Source organism: Taeniopygia guttata, chromosome 15 (assembly GCF_048771995.1).
Source record: "Taeniopygia guttata chromosome 15, bTaeGut7.mat, whole genome shotgun sequence".
Taxonomy (NCBI): Eukaryota; Metazoa; Chordata; class Aves; order Passeriformes; family Estrildidae; genus Taeniopygia; species Taeniopygia guttata.
Window position 1 is genome coordinate 9627732 of NC_133040.1, and position 25279 is coordinate 9653010.

At 44.6% G+C, this 25279-nt stretch overlaps 1 protein-coding gene across 12 annotated transcripts; it reads left to right on the top strand.

Annotated features, from left to right (window-relative positions):
* Positions 1-78: 78 nt before the first annotated feature.
* GIT2 (GIT ArfGAP 2) lies at positions 79-25078 on the top strand. 12 transcript variants are annotated; one of them, XM_072936271.1, is made up of 21 exons: positions 79-519; positions 4721-4854; positions 5333-5445; positions 6107-6212; positions 6464-6550; positions 6697-6827; positions 7244-7338; positions 7953-7998; positions 8827-8878; positions 9353-9425; positions 9752-9849; positions 10127-10238; positions 10702-10844; positions 11568-11717; positions 13331-13579; positions 14927-15016; positions 17345-17427; positions 17514-17696; positions 19097-19216; positions 21357-21420; positions 22868-25078. In XM_072936271.1, exons 1-21 carry the CDS (start codon positions 348-350, stop codon positions 23078-23080), a joined length of 2514 nt encoding a protein of 837 aa, XP_072792372.1. In that variant the 5' UTR covers positions 79-347; the 3' UTR covers positions 23081-25078. The 12 variants fall into 12 exon arrangements, with proteins under 12 accessions (XP_072792372.1, XP_030141751.4, XP_072792373.1 ...); XM_030285891.4 differs by having other exon boundaries at positions 19100-19216; XM_072936272.1 differs by having other exon boundaries at positions 8830-8878.
* The last annotated feature ends 201 nt before the right edge of the window (positions 25079-25279 follow it).

The following is a 25279-nucleotide window of genomic DNA, read 5'->3' on the forward strand; positions in this document are numbered from 1 at the left end:
CCACCGACAACCGCACGGAAAGCGGAAGCCGCTCCCCCTCCCCCTCTGCGGGAGGACAGATGGAACGTCCCGCCCGCAGCTGTCCCATTGCCTTCCCCACGGTGGGGGGCGCTCACTGCTCTCACCCCGCCTTCGCCCGGCCTTGGTTTGGCTCGCCCGCCCGCCATGGCGGGTAAGGGCAGGGCTTGCTGCACAGCGGCCTCTTCCACCAGGCTTCCGAAGCCCCATCTCTCCCATCACCCCGCCGAGAGGGCGCAGCGGGCAGGCGGGCCCGGGCGGGAACGCTCGGTGCCGCGCCGCTGAACCGGAGCTCAGTTTGAAGACAGGCCCCCGTGCCAGCAGTAAAGATGGCGGCACGGGCGACACGCGGAGCGGCAGCGGGTGTCTCGGCGCGCATGCGCGGGGCCGGCCCGGGGCTGGCGGGGCCCGTTACCGGCCCCGCTGCCGCCGCTGCCGCCGGTCCCGCGATGGCGAAGCGCCTGAGGAGCAGCGAGGTCTGCGCCGACTGCAGCGCTCAGGGTAGGCACGGCACCGCCAGCGGCACCGCGCGGGCTCGTCCCGCGGACCCCTCTGGAAGCGGGGGCCGCGGGGGCGCCGCCGGCCCGGGGGTGTCCCCGCCCCGGAGCGCTGCACCTGTGATGGAGCGGGATGGTTTGTGTGGGAAGGCAGCTCAAAGCCCGTGGGCAGCGCGGCTTCCAGGAGCCCGGGCTGCTCCGACAGCGTCCAGCCTGGCCTGGGACACTTCAGGGCTGGGATGGAACTCCGTGTGCGGGTGGCCGGGCACCGCCGCCCCTCCCGAGCTCCGGGATGTTCCCGGAGCTCTCCGGCGGCCTGGGAGGAAACGCGGAGCTCCCCAGCCTAGGAAGGAGGAAAGCTGACAGAAATCCACCTTCGGTCACGGGCAGGGCGTGGGTTGGGAATGTGTCACTGGAAGGGAGCAGGGCTGGTTTTGGGGGAGCTGCGGAGGCCGGAGCGGGGCTGCGTTTTCACCGCTGTCCCTATTCCTAGGGACGGGGGGAGGTAGACTGGGATTTGTCCCACGGCTCAGACTTCCAAGGAAAGTTGTGCTGAGGTGTCCGGAGATGCTCAGGGAGCAGGGTCTGCCCTGGGCTGATGCGTATCCCACTGCAGATCAGTTTGGGAGCATATGGAAACAGATCTGGTGTTTAGAAAAGCTGTTGCATCTCCTGACCGTCTGTAGTTCTGCAGCTCTTGTATCTAAAACTGTCCTGCTTTATTTTATCGGCTCTCTATGTGTCTTTTCTGGCTCTCTAGTTTTTGCTGTTTGTGTTCTTGGCGGGTTCTTCCAATATAATTATGCACATAGTGAAATGAATTAAAACACTAATGTAATAATACCTTATTATTGTATGTTTAATGTAGATGTCTGTGTAATATAGATAACACTTGAATTGGCAGAAGATAGGACGTGGGAAAAGGGAGAACAACTTTTATTCAATCTGAGTTATGTTTAAAAAAATGATAAAAATTCCAAATGAACTTCCAGGAAGTTAGTTACATTCTTCTTTTTACAGAAGTAAGTCTTCCCTGTGAGGGTAGTGAGGCCCTGGCACAGGTTGCCCAGAGAAGTTACTCCATCCCTGGAAGTGTCCAAGGCCAGGTTGGATGGGGCTTGGGATAATGGAAGGTGTTCCTGCCCATGGTAGGGATTGGAACTGGGTGAGCTTTAAGCTCCCTCCAGCCCAAACCAGTCTGGGATTCTGCTTTTACCCCTGTAGAATTTTGGGTTTACAATAAATGGAGCTGGCATCTCTCAGGCAGGCAATTGTCCCTATCTCACAAGGCAGCCTATCTATGCTTGCACACATCAGGGGTGTTGTGAGTTGGAGATAAAGCCGTGTGAATTGTGTTCCTTAAGCTCCTTGGGGCATCAGAATCACTGTCTGCTAATCCTGTAACCCTGCCTTTATTGTGACATTAGCTCTTTACTTACCAGAAATCTGCTGGCTTGTCCACATATATGAAGAAATCTTAACTTTTCTTATTTACTAGAAATCCACTGGCTTATCCACATACATAAAGAGATCTTCATTTAATCTTTTGGTAAATAAAACTAATCAACCCCTTCCTTTAGCTAAAGCAGAGGGTTTGTCCGTGGCTGCATGGGGCTGTGTCAGGAGACCTGGTGGCTGCAGCCTTTGCACCAGGGCAGGAGTGCCTGGCACCTGCATTAATTACTGCTTCCCCTGGAACCTCATCAATGCCCCTTTGTCTCTGCCAGGGCAGAGTGTGGAGGGTTTTCTTTGACTCTTACAGGAGCTCTTGTGCTGCACTTCCTATCCCGAGGCAGGAGCTCACTTCTCAAACCCTGGGCCGGGGTTGTCTTCATCTCACGCTTCCTGTTTTGAACCACCCTGCAGGTTCCTGAAAGCGCCTGCCCGGCCCTGCAGCTTCTCCCAATTGTCTTTTGTATCAAAACCAGCGTGGGCAGCAGGGCCAGGCTGTGACCACCCCTGAGCTGGACACTGAGGCCCTCAATTGCTTTGTCCAGCTCTGGGCCCCTCGCTCCAGGACAGATACGGAGGGGCTGGAGCGTGTCTAGGAAAGGGAATGGAGCTGGAGCACCAGGAGCAGCTAAAGGGGCTCAGCCTGGAGAAAAGGAGGCTCAGGAGGGACCTTCTGGCTCTGCACAACTCCTGACAGGAGGGGACAGCCTGGAGGGGTCAGGTTCTGCTCCCAGGGAACAGGGACAGGAGGAGAGGAAACTGCATCAAGCTGTGCCAGGGGAGGGTCAGGTTGGACAGCAGGAGGAATTTCCTCATGGAAAGGGTGGTCAGGGACTGGAAGGAGCTGACCAGGGAGGTTTGGAGTCCCCATCCCTGGAGGTGTCCAAGGAAGAACTGGACATGGACTCAGTGCTCTGGCCTGGGTGACAAGGGGATGATCAGTCACAGGTTGGACTCGGGTCTCTTTCAACCTCAGTGATTGTGGGATTCTGTGTATTTTGGCACTTGCTTAAACATATTCTGATCAAGTCTATAATTAGGTCTCTCTTAAAAATTACTCAAATTCCAGGACAGATATTTCATTGCATTAAATTTAAACTTGAAATATCCAAGGGTGTTTGGTGTTGAGGTGGAGATAAAGAAAACCCCCAGTGCTGACTGTTGATAATGCAGAGCAATGCTCACAAACAGCCTGGGAATGGGCAAGGGAAAGGATCCCTAAGGATCCCATCCATGTGTGATGAGCTTGTCTCTAACAAGAAGGGACCAGGCTCATTAATCTGGAAGGCTGCCTCAGTTTGGGTGATTAGGTTGCCGTGAATGCATCTCACTCCATTGCTGTTCTTTTTCTTCATGGAAATCAAAATTGTTAAATAATGGAATGATTTAACAAGGAGTTCTAAGTGCTTGTTGTAATTTGCTCTTTAACAAATGGATTATTTTTGTGTCTCACCTGCTTTAATTTGGCTCTGGGCTGGGCTGGTTCTGGTGGGTCAGGAGATGCTGCTGTCCCTCGTGGCTCGGACAGGTTTGCCTGCATTGCCTGCAGCACACCCAGATCATCAGCTCTGCTCAGAAACTGTGATCACATCTCGTTTGCAGGGATTCAGTCCATTGCTGTGTGGGTCAGAGGAGACTTTTCCATATGATGCACCAGTGCTCAGATGTGTTCTGACAGGACTCAGAAGTTCTTTCATCAGATACCAGGCTTGCCTTGTACTCACTTATTTGGCCTCAGACTCATATCTGCATTTGAAATTAAGATTTTTCTAAAAGAAAAGAGATCTTGATTTCCTTTTTTGTTCTCCTGGGATGTGCTGGGTCTGAAGCTCTGTCTGGCTGCTCAGTTGCCTGTTCCTGCAGGGTTCTGGCACGTTGAGCTTCACGTGTCACTGACAGAAATTGGAATTTCTTCTGGAGACTGAGCTCTGAGCAGCCAAGGGACCTGTTTGGTGTCCTGTGTGCATTTATTCTTTCAACCTAATCTACCATTCCTACTTGATTTTATGACTTTTGATGTTTGTAGCTCATATATATTATTTACTACTTCACTTCCCATCAGTTTCTGGGCTGCTTATAAGATGGTTCAGCTCAGATCTGGTGAGAGATGAAGTTATTTTGCTCGAGAATGTTGGATTTTATTGAGCCTTTGACTTGGCACATATGTATCCTTCTTTATTATGACACTCTAGTGTGCTTTTATTATTTAAAGTGGAAATTTAAAAGACGTTGTTATTATATAGAACTGAAAACTGAGTAGTAGAGGGAAAGGCTGAGTGCTGTGACAATTTTGTGTGTAGATTTCGTGTTTTTAAAAAGTATTTTTTGACAAGTTAATAAAAAATCCCCAAAAAACCCACAGTTTTTTCAAAGAGCAAGTAGGCACTGTTGTTAGGAATACTTCTGTGGGAGTCCACAAAATAACAAGTAAAGCACGGTGATAAATTCAATGTCCTGTTATGTTTAGAAAGGAAAGCATTTTCACAAGAAGAACTGCAAGCAGTGGGGCTTTTCTCCACATTTCCACTGCAAATCTTCTCACTGTCCTTGGAATCCCACATGCCCCATGAGTTCCAGGACTGGTGTTTCCCATTTTCCCAGCATCCAGAGCCCCAGCAAGGCTGTGGCGTCCACAGGCTCACACAGTGGCTAAGCAGGGAAGGTTAAAATGCAGAGCTGCTCGTTTTAGACTCTGCTTTTGCAGTCCAAGGTCGTGTTGTTTCCTGTGTTATAATGGATGGCTTCTTTTGCAGATCCTTGCTGGGCATCCATAAACAGGGGGATCCTGATCTGTGACGAGTGCTGCAGTGTGCACAGGAGCCTGGGCCGTCACATCTCCCAAGTGAGGCACCTCAAACACACCCCGTGGCCTCCAACACTGCTGCAGGTACAGAGGAGAGCTGCTTTCCTCCATTAAAACCAGATACAGTGATTTTTAATGTCATTTAAATCCCTGAACTTTTTTTTTTTACCTTTTTAGCTTTGTTTTTTGATGTGTTTCTCATTTTGTTTCTCTTGTTTTGTTGTGGTGGACCACTAAAGTCAGAATTGCCTTTGCATTTTGAATTTGATACCTTTGCTTCGAAAGGTCACTTCAACTTTTCTTTCACAGTACATCTGTGAAAGAAATTCCACAGTACATCTGCTTCAACCTGAATTTTCTTTTCACTGTGGGTGCTGTTGGGAAGAGCAGAGATTTAAGAGGGTTCTCACTAAATTCCACATCATATGTTATGATATCCCAGCAGGTTACAGCTGCTGGCACACAGAGTGGGAATCTGTTGGCTTGATACCTGCTTGAAAATAACTACAGATAGTGGATTCATGCAGCCAGCAGCAAATTATCTGTGTGTTCTGGCTTTCAGATGGTGGAAACTCTGTACAACAACGGTGCTAATTCCATCTGGGAGCACTCCCTGCTGGACCCTGCCTCCGTGATGAGCGGGCGGCGCAAGGCCAGCCCTCAGGATAAAGTGCAGTAAGTGGGAAATGCAGAATTGTTATCTTAGAGAAGTGGGATTATTTCATTCAGCAGTGACAGGGCAACAAGGAATCCATAGGAACCTCTGTGTTTGGTAGCTATTTTTTTCTTTTATTTCCAGGTTGTTTTTTTTTTTTTTAATTTATGGCAGAAATAGGAATACAGTGCTTGAATTCTCTAAATTATTGATTCCTATTGAATAGTGAGGACCTTTGCTTCCACTTTAGTCAAAAGACTTTTCTTTGTCTTATGCTTCAGTTAACTGAATGCTGCCAACAAAATGGAGCTTGATTGAGGAATTAAATAAAAGTTCTGAGTGCTTCATTTTAAAATGTAAATAACTGTAGAGGATGTATAGTTCTTTAGCTGACATGATTTTAAAGTCTGTATTTCTTTTGAGAAACAGACACCACATGCTACAGTCTGCAGATGTTTGATGGTTGTAACAGACCTTTTCTCAATATAGTCAGACAAGCTGCACTAGATTGTTTTTTAATGAAAATATTTTTCCATGCCTATCTTTCCCATCAGCAACTCACAAATCTCTGATTCATTCTTCACTTGTGAAATTTTTCTTTATCTGGAGCGTCTGTATTACTTATGAAAGCACTGATATTTCTTTCCTTTCTTTTCTTGTTGCCTGGATTTCTCTTTGCAGTCCCAACAAAGCAGAGTTCATCAGAGCTAAATATCAAATGTTAGCGTTTGTGCATCGCCTGCCGTGCCGGGAGGACGACAGTGTGACTGCCAAGGATCTCAGCAAGGTCAGTGCCTCCTGGGACAGCACAGCCAAATCTCACTCACTTCCCTTGCTTGCTTTTGGCTTAATTGTTTCTGGTTTTCTGCACTATTACGTAAATAAATAAAGCTTGACTTCAACTTGCAGCCCCTTTTTTGTGGTTATCGCTGGAGGTGAGAACTCTGCATACTCTGGTTTCTCAAAGCATGGCTGAAAAACAACTGCTGAATCACAGTTGTTGCTGCTGTGTTAAATGTAATTCTGCTTCTTTTTCAGCAACTGCACTCCAGTGTGAGGACGGGGAATCTGGAGACCTGTTTGCGACTGCTTTCCTTAGGAGCTCAAGCCAACTTCTTCCATCCTGTAGGAACACTTTTTTCATTATTTTGATGACATACAATCAATTCCAGTTCATATTATTTATGCTCATTTCAGCTGATTCATGTTATATTTCAATTTTCTACTCAGACCTGTTGGTTAGGTAGGTATTTTTCCTTAATCCCTTGCAGGAGAAAGGAAACACCCCACTGCATGTTGCTGCTAAGGCAGGACAGACTTTGCAAGCAGAACTATTGGCAGTTTATGGTGCTGATCCTGGCACACAAGATTCCAATGGGAAAACTCCAGTTGATTATGCAAGGTAGGAGTCTCTGACATCCATAAATCACACAATGAGCCTGCTAAGATTATTTCTATCCTGAAATAATTTGTCTGCTAAATGCTAATAATACTTTTTCCAGAAAGAGTGAATGAATAACAATGAGGAATAAGTATTTTCATCAGATCACAGCCTGTGTCTGCGTGCCTGAGACATCAGCAATGATGCCAATGACACAGGCTGTGCAAGTTCAGGCTCCAGGAGTGAGGGTTAGCTCAGGAATTGCTGTAGGAATAGCCCAGACTGCAGAGATGGGTTGGGGAAGGGGGGTGGGACTGGGCTGAGTCTGTGATGGGTTGATGCACCAAACACTGCAGTGTTGGCTTGTACTAAATGTGTTTGTGTGAGCATTTCTGTGTGTCACTGACTGCCCCTGTCCTTTCCCTGTGTGTGAGCAGGCAAGGGGGGCACCACGAGCTGGCAGAGAGGCTGGTGGAGATCCAGTACGAGCTCACAGACAGGTTGGCTTTCTACCTCTGTGGCAGGAAACCAGGTGAGCACCACACCTGCACCCTCAGACCTGTCACTGTCACTTGCAGGACGTTCAGACTGTGCTGTGTCATATTTGTGCACTGCACTTTTTGTATCCCTTCTAAATAGTCAAATAAATAACGCTGAACCAAAGAAAGTATAAGATGCAAGATGATGCATTTTTTAAATTGGGATAAAACTTCAGGGTTTTAAATAGACAGAAATTAAAAACAAAATTCCTTCCTGTTTTTCCACAAATCCATGTTCTTTATATACTGTAGAAACCCTTCCAAGTAGTTTCTTCTAATTGAAGTGCAACAGCAGGGGAGTGTTCTGTTAAGTGGGTGCCTTTTGAGCTCAAGGACACTTAGAGATTTTTAACCATAAAGGTCCCTGTGTTAGAACTTAATTTTCTTTTTTAATAGAATTTCAATATAACTAACAAGCCTTAATTGGAATCTTTGATAACACCTGGAAATCATGGCATGAGCCCTCTTTAATAACTTGCCTAGTTGCCTATAATTGGAAATTGAGTAATTAGATGGAAGATAAATTATTTAGTGTTGCCTGATGCTTATTATTGAAAACTGTAAGCCAGTACCACCCTAGTAAAGTGCAATTTGTTTTCAACTCTAGAGCACAAAAATGGGCAGCACTTTGTTATACCTCAGATGGCAGACAGGTAAGTTGCTGATTCTATCATGTGTCTGAAAACATCAGAGTAAAAAAACCCTAATAATGAAGTTTTCTTTCCTTTCTGAAACACCTTTTAAGCTAGTTGCCATTCTAACATTTTTTTGTGTGCCTTTATTAGTCTTTAAACCTTTTTTCATAGAAAGAATACTGGAATATCAACAATTTCAGAAAATATAAAATTAATATAACAAAATCAGAAAATTATACAAAATAAAAACATTGTATTTATTAAATTGCAGGGAGAAGGTGAGACAATTCTGGGAAGGGAACATATATGGGGAATTCCTAGGAAACAGATTGTGGCAATAATTTAAGGACCAATTGAGTACTTTCCTGATTTTTGTAGTGCTTTTAACTTTTGGTTGTAATCAATGAAATCAGATTTGTATGAGGAGTACCAAGTACTAATTTTAAGTTCCTGTTCCTCTTTTATTGCTGTGCAATTGGAAATAAGACGGCTGTAAGTAAACCACTGTCCAACCTCCTGCTTGCAAAACTTCTGTGAAAAACTTCAGTAACTTAAATATTGTGTGGGTAAAAACCTGTGGGTATTCATAGTCCAAGGAATTTTTGGTATTGTTTTGTTTACATTTAAAAATTGTTGTGAAAGAAAGCTTAATAATATGCTAATTGTGATATCATAGTAGCAATATTAATAACATCAGTGTGTTAAAAACCATGCTAAAAATACTGAAATATTAGAGGGTTTAAGGTAAAAGTGACGTTTTAATCACTGAGTTACCAAAATGTAGAATTTGGATATGTAGAAGCCATGAAATGCTGTAGATGTAATGATCACTTCTGGTTTTCATAGCAGTCTGGATGTATCAGAACTGGCAAAAGCAGCCAAGAAGAAGCTTCAGTCTGTAAGTAAAGCTCCTTTTCTAGATGTGGCAAACTCTCATCTCTCAGCTCCCTGGCACAAGTACCTCTTGACCCATCTGCTGTAAGAGCAGCTTGAAACACACAAATATTTTGTGAACCTTCTCTGTTCATTGGAGTTCACATCTCCGGTGCCTTTTGGTACCTCATTCCCACAGTGCCTCTGCCTCACCCCAAACACAAAAAGTCTTTTTGTGGTCAGATGGGAGAGGGGAAAAAAAATTCCATTGACCAGGAAAGGAGCAGTGTAGCACAGGATGGTTGTTTCTGTACCTAGAAATGGGGTGACCATGCAGGTCTGCTGCCTGTGCAGGCTGAGAAAGGAGCTTTTCTATTGATTACAGAGGCTGGAGAAAAAAGCAGAATTGTGCTCCTACATTTTCTGTTATTTTTTGTTATCAGAGATCTTACTGGCTTTCATTTCTTTTCAAACTGTAATTATTCTCCTCTACCCTTAGCTAAGCAACCACTTATTTGAAGAACTTGCCATGGATGTGTATGATGAAGTTGACAGAAGGGAAACAGATGCAGGTGAGTGAGACTTTGTGGATTGAAATAAAGCAAGTCTGGATTGTCACTTTACATACAAGATTCCAATCCAAGCACATGTTCTGCTCAAGTGCTTCTGTATTCAGCAATTACTGCTGAGGGGAATTTCTTTGTCTTGCATTGCCTGAAGGGGATGTTAATTGAAAAAAACCTTGTGTTTTTCACAAAGTAGAGAACCCTCTGGGGAAGAGCTTTCCTCTGAATGGATTGTGTTTGTGTTTGAAATTGGAGTCTTTTATTTGACAAAGAAATACTGTCAAGCAGTACAGGAAGGTTATTCCCTGTTCTTTTTTTTTCCTCTGGAGCAGTTTGGCTTGCTACTCAGAACCACAGCACACTCGTGACAGAGACCACTGTGGTCCCTTTTCTTCCTGTAAATCCTGAATATTCCTCAACCAGGAATCAGGTATGAAATCTTAATACTGTAAAAAATAATATTGCAGTCCAGATAATTAATTAGACCAAAGTAATATTGCTTTACTGCATTTCATTATTGTAGAAGAGTTGCATCTACTTGGAAAGAGGTTAAAATAATTTCACATTTCTTCTTTAAATCACAATTTTTGCAGTAAATGTAGTTGAACAGTCAACTCCAAGTGTGTAGCTTTAGTTTTTCCTGGGGATTCTGCTGTTTTTCTGATACAGGATGTACTTTTCTTTCCTCTGCATTATTCTGTGTTTAGGGAAGGCAGAAACTGGCTCGATTTAACGCCCACGAGTTTGCTACACTGGTTATAGACATTTTAAGTGATGCCAAACGAAGACAACAGGGGAATTCTCTCACTGGTTCCAAAGGTGAGTGAGCTTTTCTTGTCAGCTCCTTTTCAGGCACTTCTTCAGCAGTTTAATCACTCCCAGAGCCCCTCAGCAACGCTGAATTATGAAATCTATATATTGTTTTCATGTATCCTTTTCCCTTTGGAGACAAAATACCAAAAAAAAAATTTGTAACTTTTAATATTTCCCTGTATTTTTCATTTGCATGCTGACATCCATTTGTCCAATGTAGTCTGTTGTTGGTTTGTTTTTTTTTTTTTTCTTAATTTATATGAATTTTATTAAGCTGCTAAAAGATTCTCATTTATTTTAATTTGTCTACAACTTAGAAGAAATAAAAAGACAAAGCCATAATACTTTGAAGTTTTGGACAGGAATCATTCATTCCTCCTAGGTGGATCTAAATTAAATTTTTTCCAAATTATGAACTTCTATTTCTTCTCCAGACTTACTAGTATGTGTTTCATGTGTTGATCTGCAGAAAATGTGGAGCTGATACTGAAATCAATCAGCAATCAGCACAGCAATGAAAGTCAGGACAATGACCAGCCTGATTATGACAGTGTTGCTTCAGATGAAGATACAGATCTGGAAACAAATGCAGCTAAATCAAACAGGCAGAAGGTAGGATTGAAATAGTGCTACACCCCCAGGTGTTATTCATAAAGTTAATTTGCATAAATTATCAGGAAATTTATATTCTAATTGATTTTGTAATTATGCCTCAGTCTGTGAACTTTGTTAAATTAAGTGTTGTTGCTTAAGGAGTTTTTATTGTAAAAAAAGAAAAGCCTCTATGTAAAAAAGTAATGTGGATGGATGGAGATAAGATACAAATTTAATTGCACAGATGAAATAATTGGATCTGCCAAAAAGCTCTAAATCAGTGATTCCATGGTATTTCACAAACATTTACTGCTTCTTACTGGAGAAATACTCACAGCAGACCAACAGTGTCCAAGTGAGTTAAACCATTCCTGGAGGAAAGCAGAATGGCATCAAAGGGCAGTAAAACCTGGTGGTTCTACTTTAATCTTCCCTGGAAATGCACACTGGATATTTAGCAGTCTGTCTTTCATAAATTGCAGTTCTTTATCGCATATTTTTTAAAAGTCCTTATAAAACAGTATTCTATCACTGAAATGCTGATGCAAATATTTTTTGAGGAGCTGAGAGGTGATTGATTTTCTAGAGGACTTTAAATGATTCTGGTTAATGGCTCTTACTAATTTCGACTTAATTTGAACTGTGATGCCTTTAAAGTAAGGCCATGAAAAGCTGTTGAAATTTCATGATCTTGTTTTCTTCTTCTTAATGGTGTAAGTATTTTTCTCTTCCTTTTCCTAGAGCTTGGATTCAGACTTGTCAGATGGACCAGTGACTGCCCAGGAATATATGCAGGTTAAAAATGCCTTGGTGGCTTCTGAGGTGAAGATTCAGCAGCTAATGAAGGTGAACATCAACCTGAGTGATGAGCTGAGGATTATGCAGAAAAAGGTAACAAATAACCCCTCCCTCCAGCTCCTGGGGTATCTGAAGTTGTCAGAATAAAACTGCTGGAACTGAGGATGAAATAATCCAGTATTAGGATAGTGAGAAAACTCATTTTGAAGTGGAGCTGCTTTGGGATCAGACATGAGACTATAAATATTTATGTGCAACACATCCTTTGAATGTTGTTTTTTTGTGGTGCTGGTGGTGATCCAGCCCTGCAAATCATGAGGATGATTTGACTTATGTCAAATCTTTAGCATCAGTTTTCCAAGTGACAGGACAGTTGTTGCAAGTCCTGAGTGGTTTTGCTATCGTGCTTCAATATAAGCAGCTTTAAACAATGAGAAATCAAGTGCCAGCACACCTTGTGTGTGTGAATTTACCTTTATTTTTGTGATGTAAAGGACAATTTATATCTGAGTTCACTATCCTGTCTGGCTGGCTAGAAAGGGCTGGCTGCTTACCCTCTGATTAATCCCTTTAACTAGTGTTTAAAATCCCATTTTCCAAATAATTACAATCCTGCAAGAGTCACATGTAGAGAAAGTTGTTCAGGCTGTAGGGTGAACCTGCCATTCTGGGGCAGAGCAGGGCTTTTGGAGAGTGGTGGAGCTGTTTGCACCTGAGGCTGAGCTAACCCAGCAGATGGGAATATCCCTGTCTGTTAAATGCCAATTCTCTCTTATTCTGTTGGAATGGTGAACACTGAGAGATCTCAGGGTGTTTCCTTGGTCTTTCAACAGCTTTTAATGGTTTCAGCATTTCTCCTGCATCATTGAATTGATTTTTCACTTACATTTGGTTTCTTTAGACAGATACAATCATTTAGGGTATAAAAGAAACCTTTGGGGCCTATGAATTAATGAGGCTTTAGGATATTTTCATGGTGTAGCAGAAGGGAGATCCTTGCTGTCCTGCAGTTTTTCTTCACTTCATCTTTTCTTCCCGATGTGTTAATATAGCAAACTTACTCTGAGTCCACAAAATAATCAGAATTGGTGCATTTTTACTATCAAGTAAATACATAATAATAAAAAGCTTTAAAATGCTTTCTTGTTGGCTTCTTAGATAGAAATAGCTGATGCCTGATTTTCATAAGCTAAACTCTCCTTGCTTTGCAGAGCAAGCTCAAGTTCCTTTGTGCTGCCTCTGGTGTCTGTGCTGCAGTTCTGGCATTGTCAGATTTCACTGGCCTTATGTTAAAGTCTTCTAGGTCCTTGTATTGGCTGTTGCAATGGATCCCTTTGCTTGGAAAACTGTTGTGTTGGCAGTCCTTTCCCCACAGCCTCATTCTATCCCAGGATTTCTGTGCCAGTAGAGCAGGCTGGAGGGAATGGGTCGTGTGTTTTTGAGCTACAGCAGCCAATTTTAACATCTAACTTTAGTTTACATCCCAGCAGCTGCTGGAAATCAGCACCTAAATATTTCCAGATCTGGAACAAAGGTGTTTCTATGCTTGTACCAAGCAAGTCAAGTAGATTTTGAAAAAGAAATGAACCCCCAGGCAGCAGTACCTGGATTATCTGGTACAGCTGACAAGCGAGTGTCGCGTGGTCACTTTGCTTTTGGCACTTGCTCTTAGGAAACCAAATCCCACTGCTAAACATTTCTTTCAGCTCCAAACTCTACAGAGTGAAAATACCAACCTCAGAAGACAGGCCACAACCAATATCTATCAGGTGCAAGGTGGTTCTGAGTACCCAGACCCCAGCAGCAATTCCTCCCTAAAGCGGCGCCCGTCGGCCCGGGGCAGCAGGCCCATGTCCATGTACGAGACTGGCTCAGGGCAGAAACCCTACCTGCCCATGGGGGAGGTCACCTACCCAGAGGAAAACATCACCAGGCTGCAGCCCTTCCCTCCACACGTGAGTAAAACTGCTGCTGCTTCTGCATTGCCTCTCACATTCAGCTTTTCTGCCTCTTCCGACGCTGCTCTTTCACTCAGCTTCTGCCTCAGAGGGGAGAAAAATCCAGGGGGGGATAAGAACTGTGAGAATTGTTCATGTTTGCTGTATTAACATGTCTGCAGGAGCCTGGTGGTTTCAAAAGCAGAAGCTGTAGCAGTTCTGGTATATGGAAACTGGAGCTTTTGGCTTCTGCTCAGCTGGTTTTTATATATATAAAAAATATCAATATGTGATTGTCTCAAAATCAGGAAGGGAGGGGAAATAGTATTCCAAGAAGGTAGGTAAAGTTCATGTATTTCTGGAGATAAACATGCAGGTACCAATTTGTGGAACTTCATAACCACCTTACAAAAATAAAATAAAATTGAAAAATTTTACCCAGACTACCAGTTGCTTATTCTGAGTTTGGAACTAGAGGTTGGAGATGGTTTAGATCTGCCAGTCAAGCAGATTCTTCTGGTTTAGTATTTTCCTGTGTGATGTGGAGAGAGAGTTCTCTGTTGGCCAGAGGGAATTTGCACTGAAGTGTTCACACTTTACAGAAGTGACCCAACACACACTAGTGTATTTAATTAACAAGTGTCTTTAATTAATTAGCACAGTTAATTTTTTGTTTCACCTTCTTGGATTGCCCTGTAGGCTGGAATACAGGACAATATCTTTTAGACACATACTGAAAATGTGTGGATTTTTTGACAATATCTTTCCCTCTTAGTAGCAATGTCTTTTATTTCCTTCCAATCAAATCATTAAGACCTTTAAAATGTATTTTGAAGTTACCTTTGGCATGAGGGAGGGCAAATATTCCATGCACATTCCACAGAAGACAGCTGAATGCATCAAGGGAATGAATCCCTGCCTTCAATTAAATTAATTTAAGCCATGAAATCTAGATAATTTTAAATTATATTGTCATGTTGATATGATGGCAGTTCTGGCAGCAAGAAATGTCAGAATTGATTTGTGTGTGACAGTGTTTGCAAAATGTGGCAGTGCTATGTATAGGTCCTATGGTCATTTGGGTGGAAATTTGGATATCAGTAGCAGTTCTGAAGCACTGATTTGTTTTATGTGGTGAATTTTTTTTTTTTTTTTTTGTTCTCCGTGGAATTTGGCATCTCTGGAATCTCAGAATGAGCATGAATTCAATTGTATTTTGAAAGAATTAAGTCCCCTCAGTCTAAGCCAGATTCTCAACATCATTCTTGCTTTATGTCATCTCCATGGTTTTAAGAATGTTCCTTTGATTTCAGTTAAGAGTTTGTTTTGTGTTTTGGTTTTGGTTTTTCTCTTTCCCATTTTTAGATCGGGAGGAGTGCGTTTGTGACCTCCTCTTCATCTCTACCTTCCTTCCCCTCCACGCTTTCCTGGTCGAGGGATGAGAGCACACGAAGGGTTAAGTACCTTCCCAATCGGTCTTTTCCCTGGAGGAGGTGCCAATCTCCCCAGAACCACATCCTCTCTCTTCCCCCTCTCACTGCCTGGCCTTCCAGCCTGCATGGAGCAGAATTTCCTCCCTTCCATTCCTGCTGCCACCAGCTCTGGGCTCTTGCCTCTCTCTAACTTCACATCTTCAGCCTTTAACACCACGCACGGTTCTCCAGGTCACTCGTTCAGCTGCACAGCAGCCCCAAGACAAGCTGGCTGCTGTTTGGACAGTGATTTTCCAGCCTCTCACTGATATTTCTAAGTCAATGTACAGCTCTCCTGCTGACTAAAAGCACTGCATGAGGCCCAGCTTCAAAGCTGCTTTCCTTGGGGGCCGGTGGCTTGCACCAATCCAGGTGGTCCTGGTTGACTGTTTGCTTTACAGATAACAAATTTGGGGGTTTAAATGTTTACTCTGGTCTCTCCCTGCCAGGACACAGAACCTACTTTTTAATTCCTTCTGTCCCCATTTTATTTTGACTGTACCATGTTTGGACATATTAGTTAAGAAAATATTAGATTTGCAAGTAGGGATGGAAGAAAAAACTTCCAAGGGAATATCCTGCTTGGCCAGATGGAAATCTGGGTTTGGCTGCAGTGCTCTCTGGTACTGGAAACTTGCACAGGGTTTGATTGATTGGTTTTACTCTACACTGATTCTATATTAGTGATTCCATAGTATCCTCTTCTTGTAATTCATCACTGTTGTTTGTATTTCTGACCAGATGGTAGAACTTTGCTGCTGTTAGGATTGTTGTCTCTGTATCCCTGGGAGAGGGAAAAGGTTAGACTCTACATAAAATAGTTCCTTATCTTCAAAATACACGTCACTTTTACAACTGATCTTTACCAGCTGTCCTGAGAGAGGAGTGTTCAAAAAATGCTGGTTTTTCCTTCTGTGCAGGGTAACTTTGAAATTGAAAAGGGGTTCCTAACTCCAGGTGCTTCACTTAAGAAGTGATAGGTTTAACATCAGATGAATGCTTAACAAATGTACTGAATCTCAGCCAGTGAAAACCAGTTCCTGGTGACATTTTTGGACAGAAATATTGTTTGGTAAGCAGATTCCTAAATGTTTGGGTCAGGGATGCAGATTGGAGATGTCCCTTAGAGTTTAACCCTGGAGACTCCTTCATGGTGACTTCAGGATTTCTGTAAGAGCCCCAGGGCTGGTGGTTGGGGCTGGGAAAGACCTGAGCTGCTGCTCTGTGATCAGAGTGACACCAGCATGGTGTATTTGACACCAGACACGCCATGCTGGGCACCTGGGTGAAGCTTTGCAGTTTTTAGAAGACTTGAGGAAGCAGATGAATGGTGATCCTGGGGCCTGGCTGAGGATTTGGCCTCCAAGCTCATTTTGGTCTCCCTTTCTTCCCTCAGCCTTTGCTGTGGGATCACCACTTTGCAATGGGCCTACAGAGCTCAATTCAACTTTTGCTTCCCTGAATTCCTCCTGCTCTCATTTCAGCTTCCACTTTAGAATTATCCTCTTTTTGACACAATTCTTCTGTGGCCCTCCACTCTCATGGCTGGGCCTCCTGCCCTTGTTGCATCCAGAGCTCTGGGGCACAGCTCTCACTTCTTTGGTCTTCCAACTCTATACCAGTGTCAAGCATTCAATGGGCTTCAGTTCCTCACGCTTCGGCCTCCCACCCTATTTTGGGCTTCACTTTGCAGTGGGCTTTAACCCCTCTCGTGTTGGCCCCCAAATTGTGATGAGCTCCAGGTCTCATCAGTCTCATACACACCCTCAGTCTTCCACCTGCAGTTTGGGCTCCCCCATCTCTGTCTCCTGCCTTATTTTGACTTTCCCATTGCCACAGTCTTCAGCCCTTGTTTTGGGCTCCCATTTTGCAGTGGCCTTCCCAGTTGCTTTCCACTCTGCATTCAGCCTCCCCACCGTGGTCACTGGCCTCTTTTTCTTTGGGGTTCTCTCCCCCTCCAGTGGTTCTTATTCACTGTTCAGGCTCCTGTTTCTGTTGCTTCTGCTCCTGGTGGCCTCTCGGAGTGTGTCCCTGGGGCAGTTTCAGTGGCAGGGAAGGATGCTGTGCTCTGTCTGTCTGTCCTGTCTTGCTGGGTGTCCAGGGGCTGGTGGGGCTGTGCTGGCAGTGCCCAGGGCTTCGGGTACAAGCTGAGCAGCAGCCTGGCATGGGGAGAGGGGCACAGCAGCTCCAGGGTAACGCAGGAGCTGTTGTGTGAAGAGCAAATCCACGTGCACATGGATTTGGACATGGCTCTGGCACAGCCCAGAGCTGCTCGTTCCTGCACGGGCTGAAGTAAATCTGTTCCTTGCAGGCTTCCAAGCTGGAGAAGCAGAGCAGCGTGTCCGAGAGTGACTATGACAACCCCACCACCCCTGTGGAGCTGGAGGAGCCAGGGTAGGTGCTGTGGCACGGCTGACACAGCTTGGGGGTGACAGGGGACTGCTGTGTCCCCGGGCCAAGCCCTGCTTTGCTCCCTGCAGGTCGGGCAGGAAGGGCCGGCAGCGCAGCGTCATTTGGCAGGGGGAGGGATCCATCCCTGAGGACACAGACCCAGCCCCCAGCTCCAGCTTGCCCAGTACAGAAGATGTGATTCGGAAAACAGAGCAGATCACCAAGAACATCCAGGAGCTGCTGAGAGCGGCACAGGAGAACAAACATGACAGGTAAGGAGGGAGTGCTGGAAAAGCTCTGGAGCTGGTGAGAAAAAAAAGGAAATTCTCTCACCTGTAGCACAGGTCAAAGTGAAATACAGCTCCTCTATTTAACACCTGTAAAATGTGTAGGACTGTCGTGTTCCCTGGTGTCCTTAATGCCACAGGACAAGTTGGGGGCAAGTGACCTGCCCCTTGTGTGTAGGTTCTGGCTGCAGTGCTGCCTACCCTGCCCTTAACTTGTGATCCTGCTGCAAAACCAGGATTGTATTAGACACAAATCAAATGTGTTGTAGAAAACTCACTGCAGGTTTTTCTTGGGTCTTCACCCCTCTATGATGAGGTATTAGTACAAATTATGTACCAGCAACAGTATTTTGAATTACTGATTTTAGATACAGACCCAGCTGAGTAAGCAGAACACTGACTGAGCACATCAGGCTGCAGCAGCTTCAGCTCCCTCAGGGAAATTTTGGCTCACTTGAACAATTTCCAGAATAGCTGTGGGTGACAAAAAGTGATACTACCCTTGCTGATCATCAGGTGCTCCTCCCCACACAGCTCTTTTAGAAGGCTGTAAATCAAAATTACGTATTCCCAAGTGTGAGCACGTTTTGGGGCTGGAACGCTCTGGCCCTGCAGGCTGGTGGGTCTGGCTCTGCTGTGGCCCCAGCTCGGTGCCCTCTGTGCCTGGGAGAAGCAGCAGAGGTTTGTGTTTGAGCCTTCACTTCCTGCCTCGCTCAGAGAAGTGAACAACAATGGGGCCACTTTTGTTCTGTGTTTTTTCCTTCTTGTACTTTGCTATTTTTAGCAGGGCTGGCGTGGCCTCTCCTTCTCACCCGAGTGACGACTTCTGCCGTGTTTGTGCTGAGCTCTTTGCCCTTGGTGTAACCTTTTCCAGTGCAGTCTCTTTGTGCCTGTTTCACACAGAGAAGCTTTAAATGAGTGTAGTTTTTATGTATATCACACTATACAGTTGTGATTTTTTAAAAAAAAAATCATTGAAGGAAGCAATGCAGCATACCTGGCTTTCATTGTTGAATTGATCAGGTTTTTAAAAAGCCTGCTATGCTGCATTTTTGTTTTCTGTGCCACACGTGGAGTGAGGTGTTTGCCTATGCTTAGATGAGTGTTATCTTGCAAAACACTGAACTAGGAAGCTGCTGGTTTTGTTTTCCTCTTCCCTGGCTTCCTTAACACAGGGGAATGCTTCCTTACCAAAATGAGACACTTGAGGAGTAATAACACATCCTCCAAGCTCACGCTGGGAACATTGTAGAGAAAAATCACGTGCTGCCAAGCTGACTGGAGAGTAAAAAATACAATGCAAGAGTATCATCTATTAACGAAAGCCCTTCTTCCTTTTGTTTCTCACTCTCTCCCATCCCTTTCCCTGTGCTCCGTGGGCTCAGCAGGCCCTTGGAGCGTGGGGGCACATCCCAGCTCAGACACAGCCTCGGCACACGGCTCCCCGGGGCTGAGCGAGCGCCCTTGCAGCCTCTGACCAGCCAGCAGCCCGGCCCTGCCTCCTGGTACTCTGGCCTCTGTCCCTGCCTCCCAGGCACAGTTGTCCTTTCTCCTTCTCTCTGCCTCTTTCCCTCCCTCTCCGGTTGCACTGGGTCGTGGAAGGCGATGCATGAAATGCTCCAGGGGATGAGGGAACTGCAGGCAGCCCCTCCAGGCCAGGGGTGTGTGGCACAGCCCCTTCAGCTCCCAGGAGGTGTCAGTGGGGAACAGAAGTACAGCTTGGAGCTGGTGTATTTTCCTGGCTCTGTTTTGGATTTTATTGCCTGTCAAGATAAATTAAATTACAACTTGGTTAGCTCATGGAATCACAGGATAGCTGGGGTTAGAAGGGACCTTAGACCCCACTTTGTTCCAGCCCCCCCATGAGCAGGGACACATCACACTAGCCCAGGTTGCTGCAAGTCCCATCCAACCCAGCCTTGGACACTTCCAGGGATGGGAGAGCCACAGCTTCTCTGTGCCAGGGCCTCCTCACCCTCATAGGGAAGAATTTCTTCCTTTAGGAAGAAATCTTTGAGGTCTGAAGGTTCCTTCCAATCCAAACCATTTCGTGATTTTATGAACAAAACACATGGTTGCTGCTTCTTAGCACCCTTGCAAAAGTAGCAGGAGTTTCACATTCCCAAGGTGGAACATTCACACCTGACAGCTGAGGCCCCTCAAGTGTTTATACAGCTGGGGATCAAATGAGATCAATTGTATCCCAAATCCATGAAAAAAGATGTGTGTTTATATGGTGTCTTCCATCCTGACCAAAACATTGTTAGTGCCTAAAATAAAAAATTTGCATGAGAGGCTCTTTGAAACAGAACTGGCCAGGTTCAAACCCCAGCCAACAATTCTCAGGATTGGAGGAAGAGATTAACACAATTTACTGCTAATGAGGGATTCCTTTTCCTTGAATATCTTCCTGATGTCTCACTGGAATGTGTATAAACCCAACACAGTGTCAGAGCATCTCACAAACTCACAGTGAGTGTTTAGACATTAAACTAAAGCCATTCCTCCAGGCCACACTGGAAACTTTGCAGCTGACCTAGAGAGCATACAGTGAAACACACGTTATTCACCTGAGTGTCTCATTCAGGTTATTCTCAGGGCTTTCTCTGCCTTGTGAAGGGTTTAATCAGTAAATTAACTTTTTAACGAGGTAGGGTGCTGGTCACTGTGGCTGCAGGGAGCAGATTAATCATTAATTCCACAGCAAAAGGGGAATTGTAGTGAACTTGGAAGACCTCTCTCCACTTTTAATTTATTTGGAAGAGCTCATGTGACTTGAGACACATGGAAAAATACTCCTTTCAAAGCAATTTTCCTGCATTGCCAAAATGACCCCAGTGTGTTGCTTTTCTCTCAGTGCATTTGCAAGTGACTGATTTTTTTGCACCTTTAGTGTTGCAAGAAGATCAAATAAATAATGACTGGGGGGTGGGGGGGTTGGAGGCTCTTTTTGCTTGAAAGGGCACTGACCTGTCATAACCCACACATGCTGAATAGTTTTCTTGAATGCTTTGTGAGTTTTGAGATTTTCTTGCTTAAGATTGGATCATGTGAACTAACTTATGCTGAATTTGAATCTTTGAAGCATTAAAAGTGAGTCCTTTGAAATGAGACTTGTGAGAGAGCACACTAACACTTCACTATTCACAGCAGTTTATGGTAAATAGTTCTATTTTGCACAGACCACTTTTCATTTGGTATATAAATCAGAAGTGAAATCTGTGATTCATGGAATCTGCCTTTGTTTTATTTAATTAACTCCTCAGAATTAGTGACTATTTAGCCTAGAACTCAACTGCATTCAGACTGTGAACGCAGTTGGTAGTTTGGGGATGCATGTGTGTGAGAACTCTTGCCTTGTCTGTTTACTGGATTTTAATTAATCCAAGAAGGCATCTTGGTGTTCTGAAGTTGCACACAAATGAAGACTTCCCTGACAATGTTTTATATAAAAAGTATGGACAGCTATTCCTTGAAACCAACTCTGAAAAACAATGAAAATCTAAGACATAATTTTGCACTGTTAATTAAGTTCTTGCTTTTTCTGAAGTCACGTGGTTGCTTTTAGAATAAGTCACTGAGCAGTGAAGTGGAAGAGGGAAGGGAATCTGTACACAATGAATAACCCAGGGTATCTTTCTGCAGCTATATACCGTGCTCCGAGAGAATACATGTGGCAGTGACAGAAATGGCAGCCTTGTTCCCAAAAGTAAGTACCTGCCACCACCAGAATGGGTTTGGCCTCCTTCCTCATGTGTAATTCCCCTTCAGAATGAAAATCAAAGATTATTTCCTTTCAAAATGAAAAAGGTAGGGAGAAACAATGGGGTTCTGAAGCACCTTTGCAGAATGAAAATCAAAAATTATTTCCCTTCAAAATGAAAATGGTAGGGAGAAATGATGGGGTTATGATGCACCTCTGTATTTATTAGCATGGCAACTGGTAAAGGCTAAAGTGTGAGTCCAGGCCTTTAATTGTACTCTTGAATGTATAACTCTTAAGAATTGCACAAAACTGCTTGGATCTGGCATGAAGAGTTGTGTGGTTGTATGGGAACTTCAGCAGACTCATCACCCCTTTTCCAGCTGAGTGCCATTGCTTGGATTTCTTTCCTGCAGCCACGTTTAGATCTGTTATCCCTCCATCAAAGTGATCTGTTTGCTCACAGCAAATTTAGGGAGTGAAATCTCCATGACCGAGTTCTTGTAAAGTCTTACCTGTTGGAATCTGAGGTATTGATGATTCCGAAATTGCAAAAAGTCTCTGTCTTTCTGCCCCGCTGCCAAAGCAGAAGCCATAATTTGTCTGTGCTGGTTTCAAGGTTGTTTATTCTGTTTATCTCTAACATGTTCTGCTGCCCTGCCGCAGCTCTGTCCTGCAGGGCAGCGTGTGGGGCTCTGCCCTCAGTGGGATGGTACAAACATTAAATACCACAAACTACCTGTGCTGGATTTACAATAACGTGCCAATATCTGTCACCTACGTTGGACAGTGTGTCCCCAGCCTGAACCAACAGAAAAATGCCAACACCACAGTGAAACATGGAGGGCATGAAGAAGGAGAAAAAGGACAAGACACACCCAATTTCCTCCATCTTGTCCCCTTTGAACCCCTAATCTAGAATCCTAAAATTTTACTTTTGCACCCGTGCCACACTTAATTATTGCTTATATCAAACACTCAGAGCTGGTAATTCATCCTGTAAGATTGAAAACTCTTTTCCATGGACAGAGATCACAGACAGTGTCTCTGGGGGCTCTGTCCAGGGGGGTTCCTGACCCCTGCCAGGGTCCCAGACCTGCCAGGGCAGCCAGAGGGAAGCCCTGGATTCCCACACTTACCCACCTCTCCAAAACTGCAAGGAAAGAGCCAAGGCTCCTGTCCCGCCTGCACCCATCATCCTGGACATGCTGTCCCCTCCTGCCAGCCAGGACATGGGCTGGGACAGTAAACAGGCACCAGAAATGTGCATGAGTAACTTCCTGAGGGAGAGCACGGAGCAATATTCCCTGCCTGCTGCTTGGCAGAGAGAAATTCCGCCTGCTGCCAGGAGGGGAATCAGGGCTCGGTTCTTTGCTCATCAAAGAACCCTTGTGAGCGCTCCCAGCTGATGAAAAGGTTGTGTTGTTCTGCCTGTTGTGTTTTCCCTTCCCAGAAGCCCAAGTCGGAGCTGGTGAGGACTTCCCTGCGCCTGCTGACGTCCAGCGCCTACAGGCTGCAGTCGGAGTGCAGGAAGGCGCTGCCCGCCGAGCCCAGCCCCGCGCCCGACATCCAGCTGGTGACACAGCAGGTCATCCAGTGCGCCTACGACATCGCCAAGGCTGCCAAGCAGCTGGTCACCATCACAACCAAAGAGAACAACAACTGAGGCACTCGGGGCTTTTTACTCTGGGGTTTTTTTAAAGGTTGGATTTCAACGTATCGGTGTGGAACTATGCGCATTTTTACGAGGAGAAAAAACTTCAAGGGGCAAGAAACTTTTTTTTTTTTAAACTCAGTATTATTTTTTGCATGTTTTCTAACAATTTTATGATTAATTTAACCCACTGCCTTATTTTGTGCCTGTGTTGCCAGTGTAGTTATGGATAATAGCATGTTGCAAGTAGCTGTCGAGCCACTCTCATGTCCCAGCGCTGTACCGAGCTCTTGTAGATGTTTCCTTGGGGCCACGTTCTGCTTTCAGATCCTGCTGGTGGAACTGCTCTGACACCACTGCACGGATGGGAGAGCAGCATCTCCATCCCTCTGGAGCCTCCCCTGCTGGGATCCTGCTGGCTGAGGCTCCCCAGGCTCCGGGACCGCTCCCAGCAGGAAGAAGGTTTGTCCTGGTAACGGGGTACAAGCCCAACGTTCTCTGTTCCCATATCAACTGTTGTGCAATATGTTTTTTAGTCTGCTAAACCAATAGTAGTTGTGGGCATCCAAGCTTGTTACGTGTAACTCTACAAGGTCTTTGTCACTTTATCTGTTTTGGAAGGAATTTGAAACTTAATAGTTATTTCTTTTAGTTGTCACTATGCCATTAATATATATGTTTGATGTTATTTTAGGGCATTAGTGGTTAAAATATTATCCTTTGTTTCTGAGTTAGTAATTCATTGTTAAGTTTCCTGCAGAATTTTCCTGTCATCTTTGAGGCACCGTCTTGTTTGCAGCAGCATTTCTCAGTAACTCCAGATGCAATTTCACTAAAGATTTCTGTGCTTATTAACAAAAAAAGGAAGTTAGAAAAGTGCCAGTGCAAAAGCAGCTGTGTCTGCCACAGCACATAACCTCTGTACCTCAACATATCCAAATGTGAAAACATTTCTCCTATCTCCTAAGTTTTTTATGCAAATCTTTCAAAATTTGACAACTTGCTTAGTAACCCCTGCCAGGCTGCCTGGTCCCAGTGGCCATGTGTGCTCCAGGTTTCTTCATCCATAACAGTTCACAGAAGTGTGTCAGTCCATAATTTAAAAACTGAGAATATTTTTGGGAGTCTGAATTTCAGGTGGTGCAGGAAATCACTGATTTTTGCCTCTGTCCCGTTTGGCAGTGTATTGTCACTGCCCAGGAGCCAGCCATGGTGTGTTTGTGTGGATATATCCAAGCACAAGTGCCACAGCACTGCTGGATTCCTGGTGCTGTCTGGTTCCCAGAGTCTGAGGGAGGGAAGGAATGGAGAGAGGAGATGACAGCCCAGTAAATTAATGTTCTTCATTGTGGGGTTTTATTTCCTTTCTGCCCTTCTGAACCCTAGGAGCAGCTCTAACCTGACAGCAGAGGCAGGCTGGGATTAAAACTGCAAATTACCTTTGTGAAACTTCAAAATCATGCAACTGGCAATTAATTAAACACATTGAGAATCTTCTAGGAGCTTTTCCTTAAATAATGGCTGAAAAGCAGCAGATGGTATTTTTCAGTCTCCCAGGACACCACTGTGTGCTGTTCTTTAACATATCTTACCTGCTTTCCAAAGCAGGGTGACACTGAGCTATGGAGTAATTTATCACTTCTTTAAACCTGCCTTTGATCCAAAACCAAGGGACAATTTAACTGCCAGCCCCTGCTCCAGCTACACTGAAATCAGAGTGATCCACACCCCACAGGAATCCCCAGCAGCAACTTCATGAACCCTCCACTCACAGCACTGCAGTCAGAGTTTGTAGCACCTCAAGTAACAAAGGTGTGTTTTTCTTTTAGGACTAGATCTCTTGTTCCCCTGTAAACAAACTTGCTCTTCCTTTACAAAATGCTGCAGAGGAAAGGAAAAGCTTTTTTTGCCTTTTTCCAAACCTTGTATTTATCAGTGTCATTCTGTCTGTACAATATTTTGACTTTTAATCTTTTGTTTACAGTATTACTATAAAATGCTAAAACCCTTTCAGTGTGTGAAACAATGTGGGCTTATTTGACTGCTGGTTCTCTAAAGATCTCTGGAAAGGTTTTTACTCAGGAGTAAAGTGCTGTAAGAGCTCCTTGTGCACTGTGACAGGACTGATGTCAAGCTGCAGTGGATGGTATCAGCAAGGAATGAACTGCAATAATCAACTCAATCTCCTCTCCTGTTGCTGCTCATGTAACA

Coding starts and splice junctions, on each gene's coding strand:
- GIT2 (XM_072936271.1), top strand. CDS start 348: ATGGCGGCACGGGCGACACGCGGAGCGGCAGCGGGTGTCTCGGCGCGC. Junction 9,850..10,126: donor ATTCCTCAACCAGGAATCAG/GTATGAAATCTT, acceptor TTCTGTGTTTAG/GGAAGGCAGAAACTGGCTCG. Junction 15,017..17,344: donor GGGATGAGAGCACACGAAGG/GTTAAGTACCTT, acceptor TGTTCCTTGCAG/GCTTCCAAGCTGGAGAAGCA.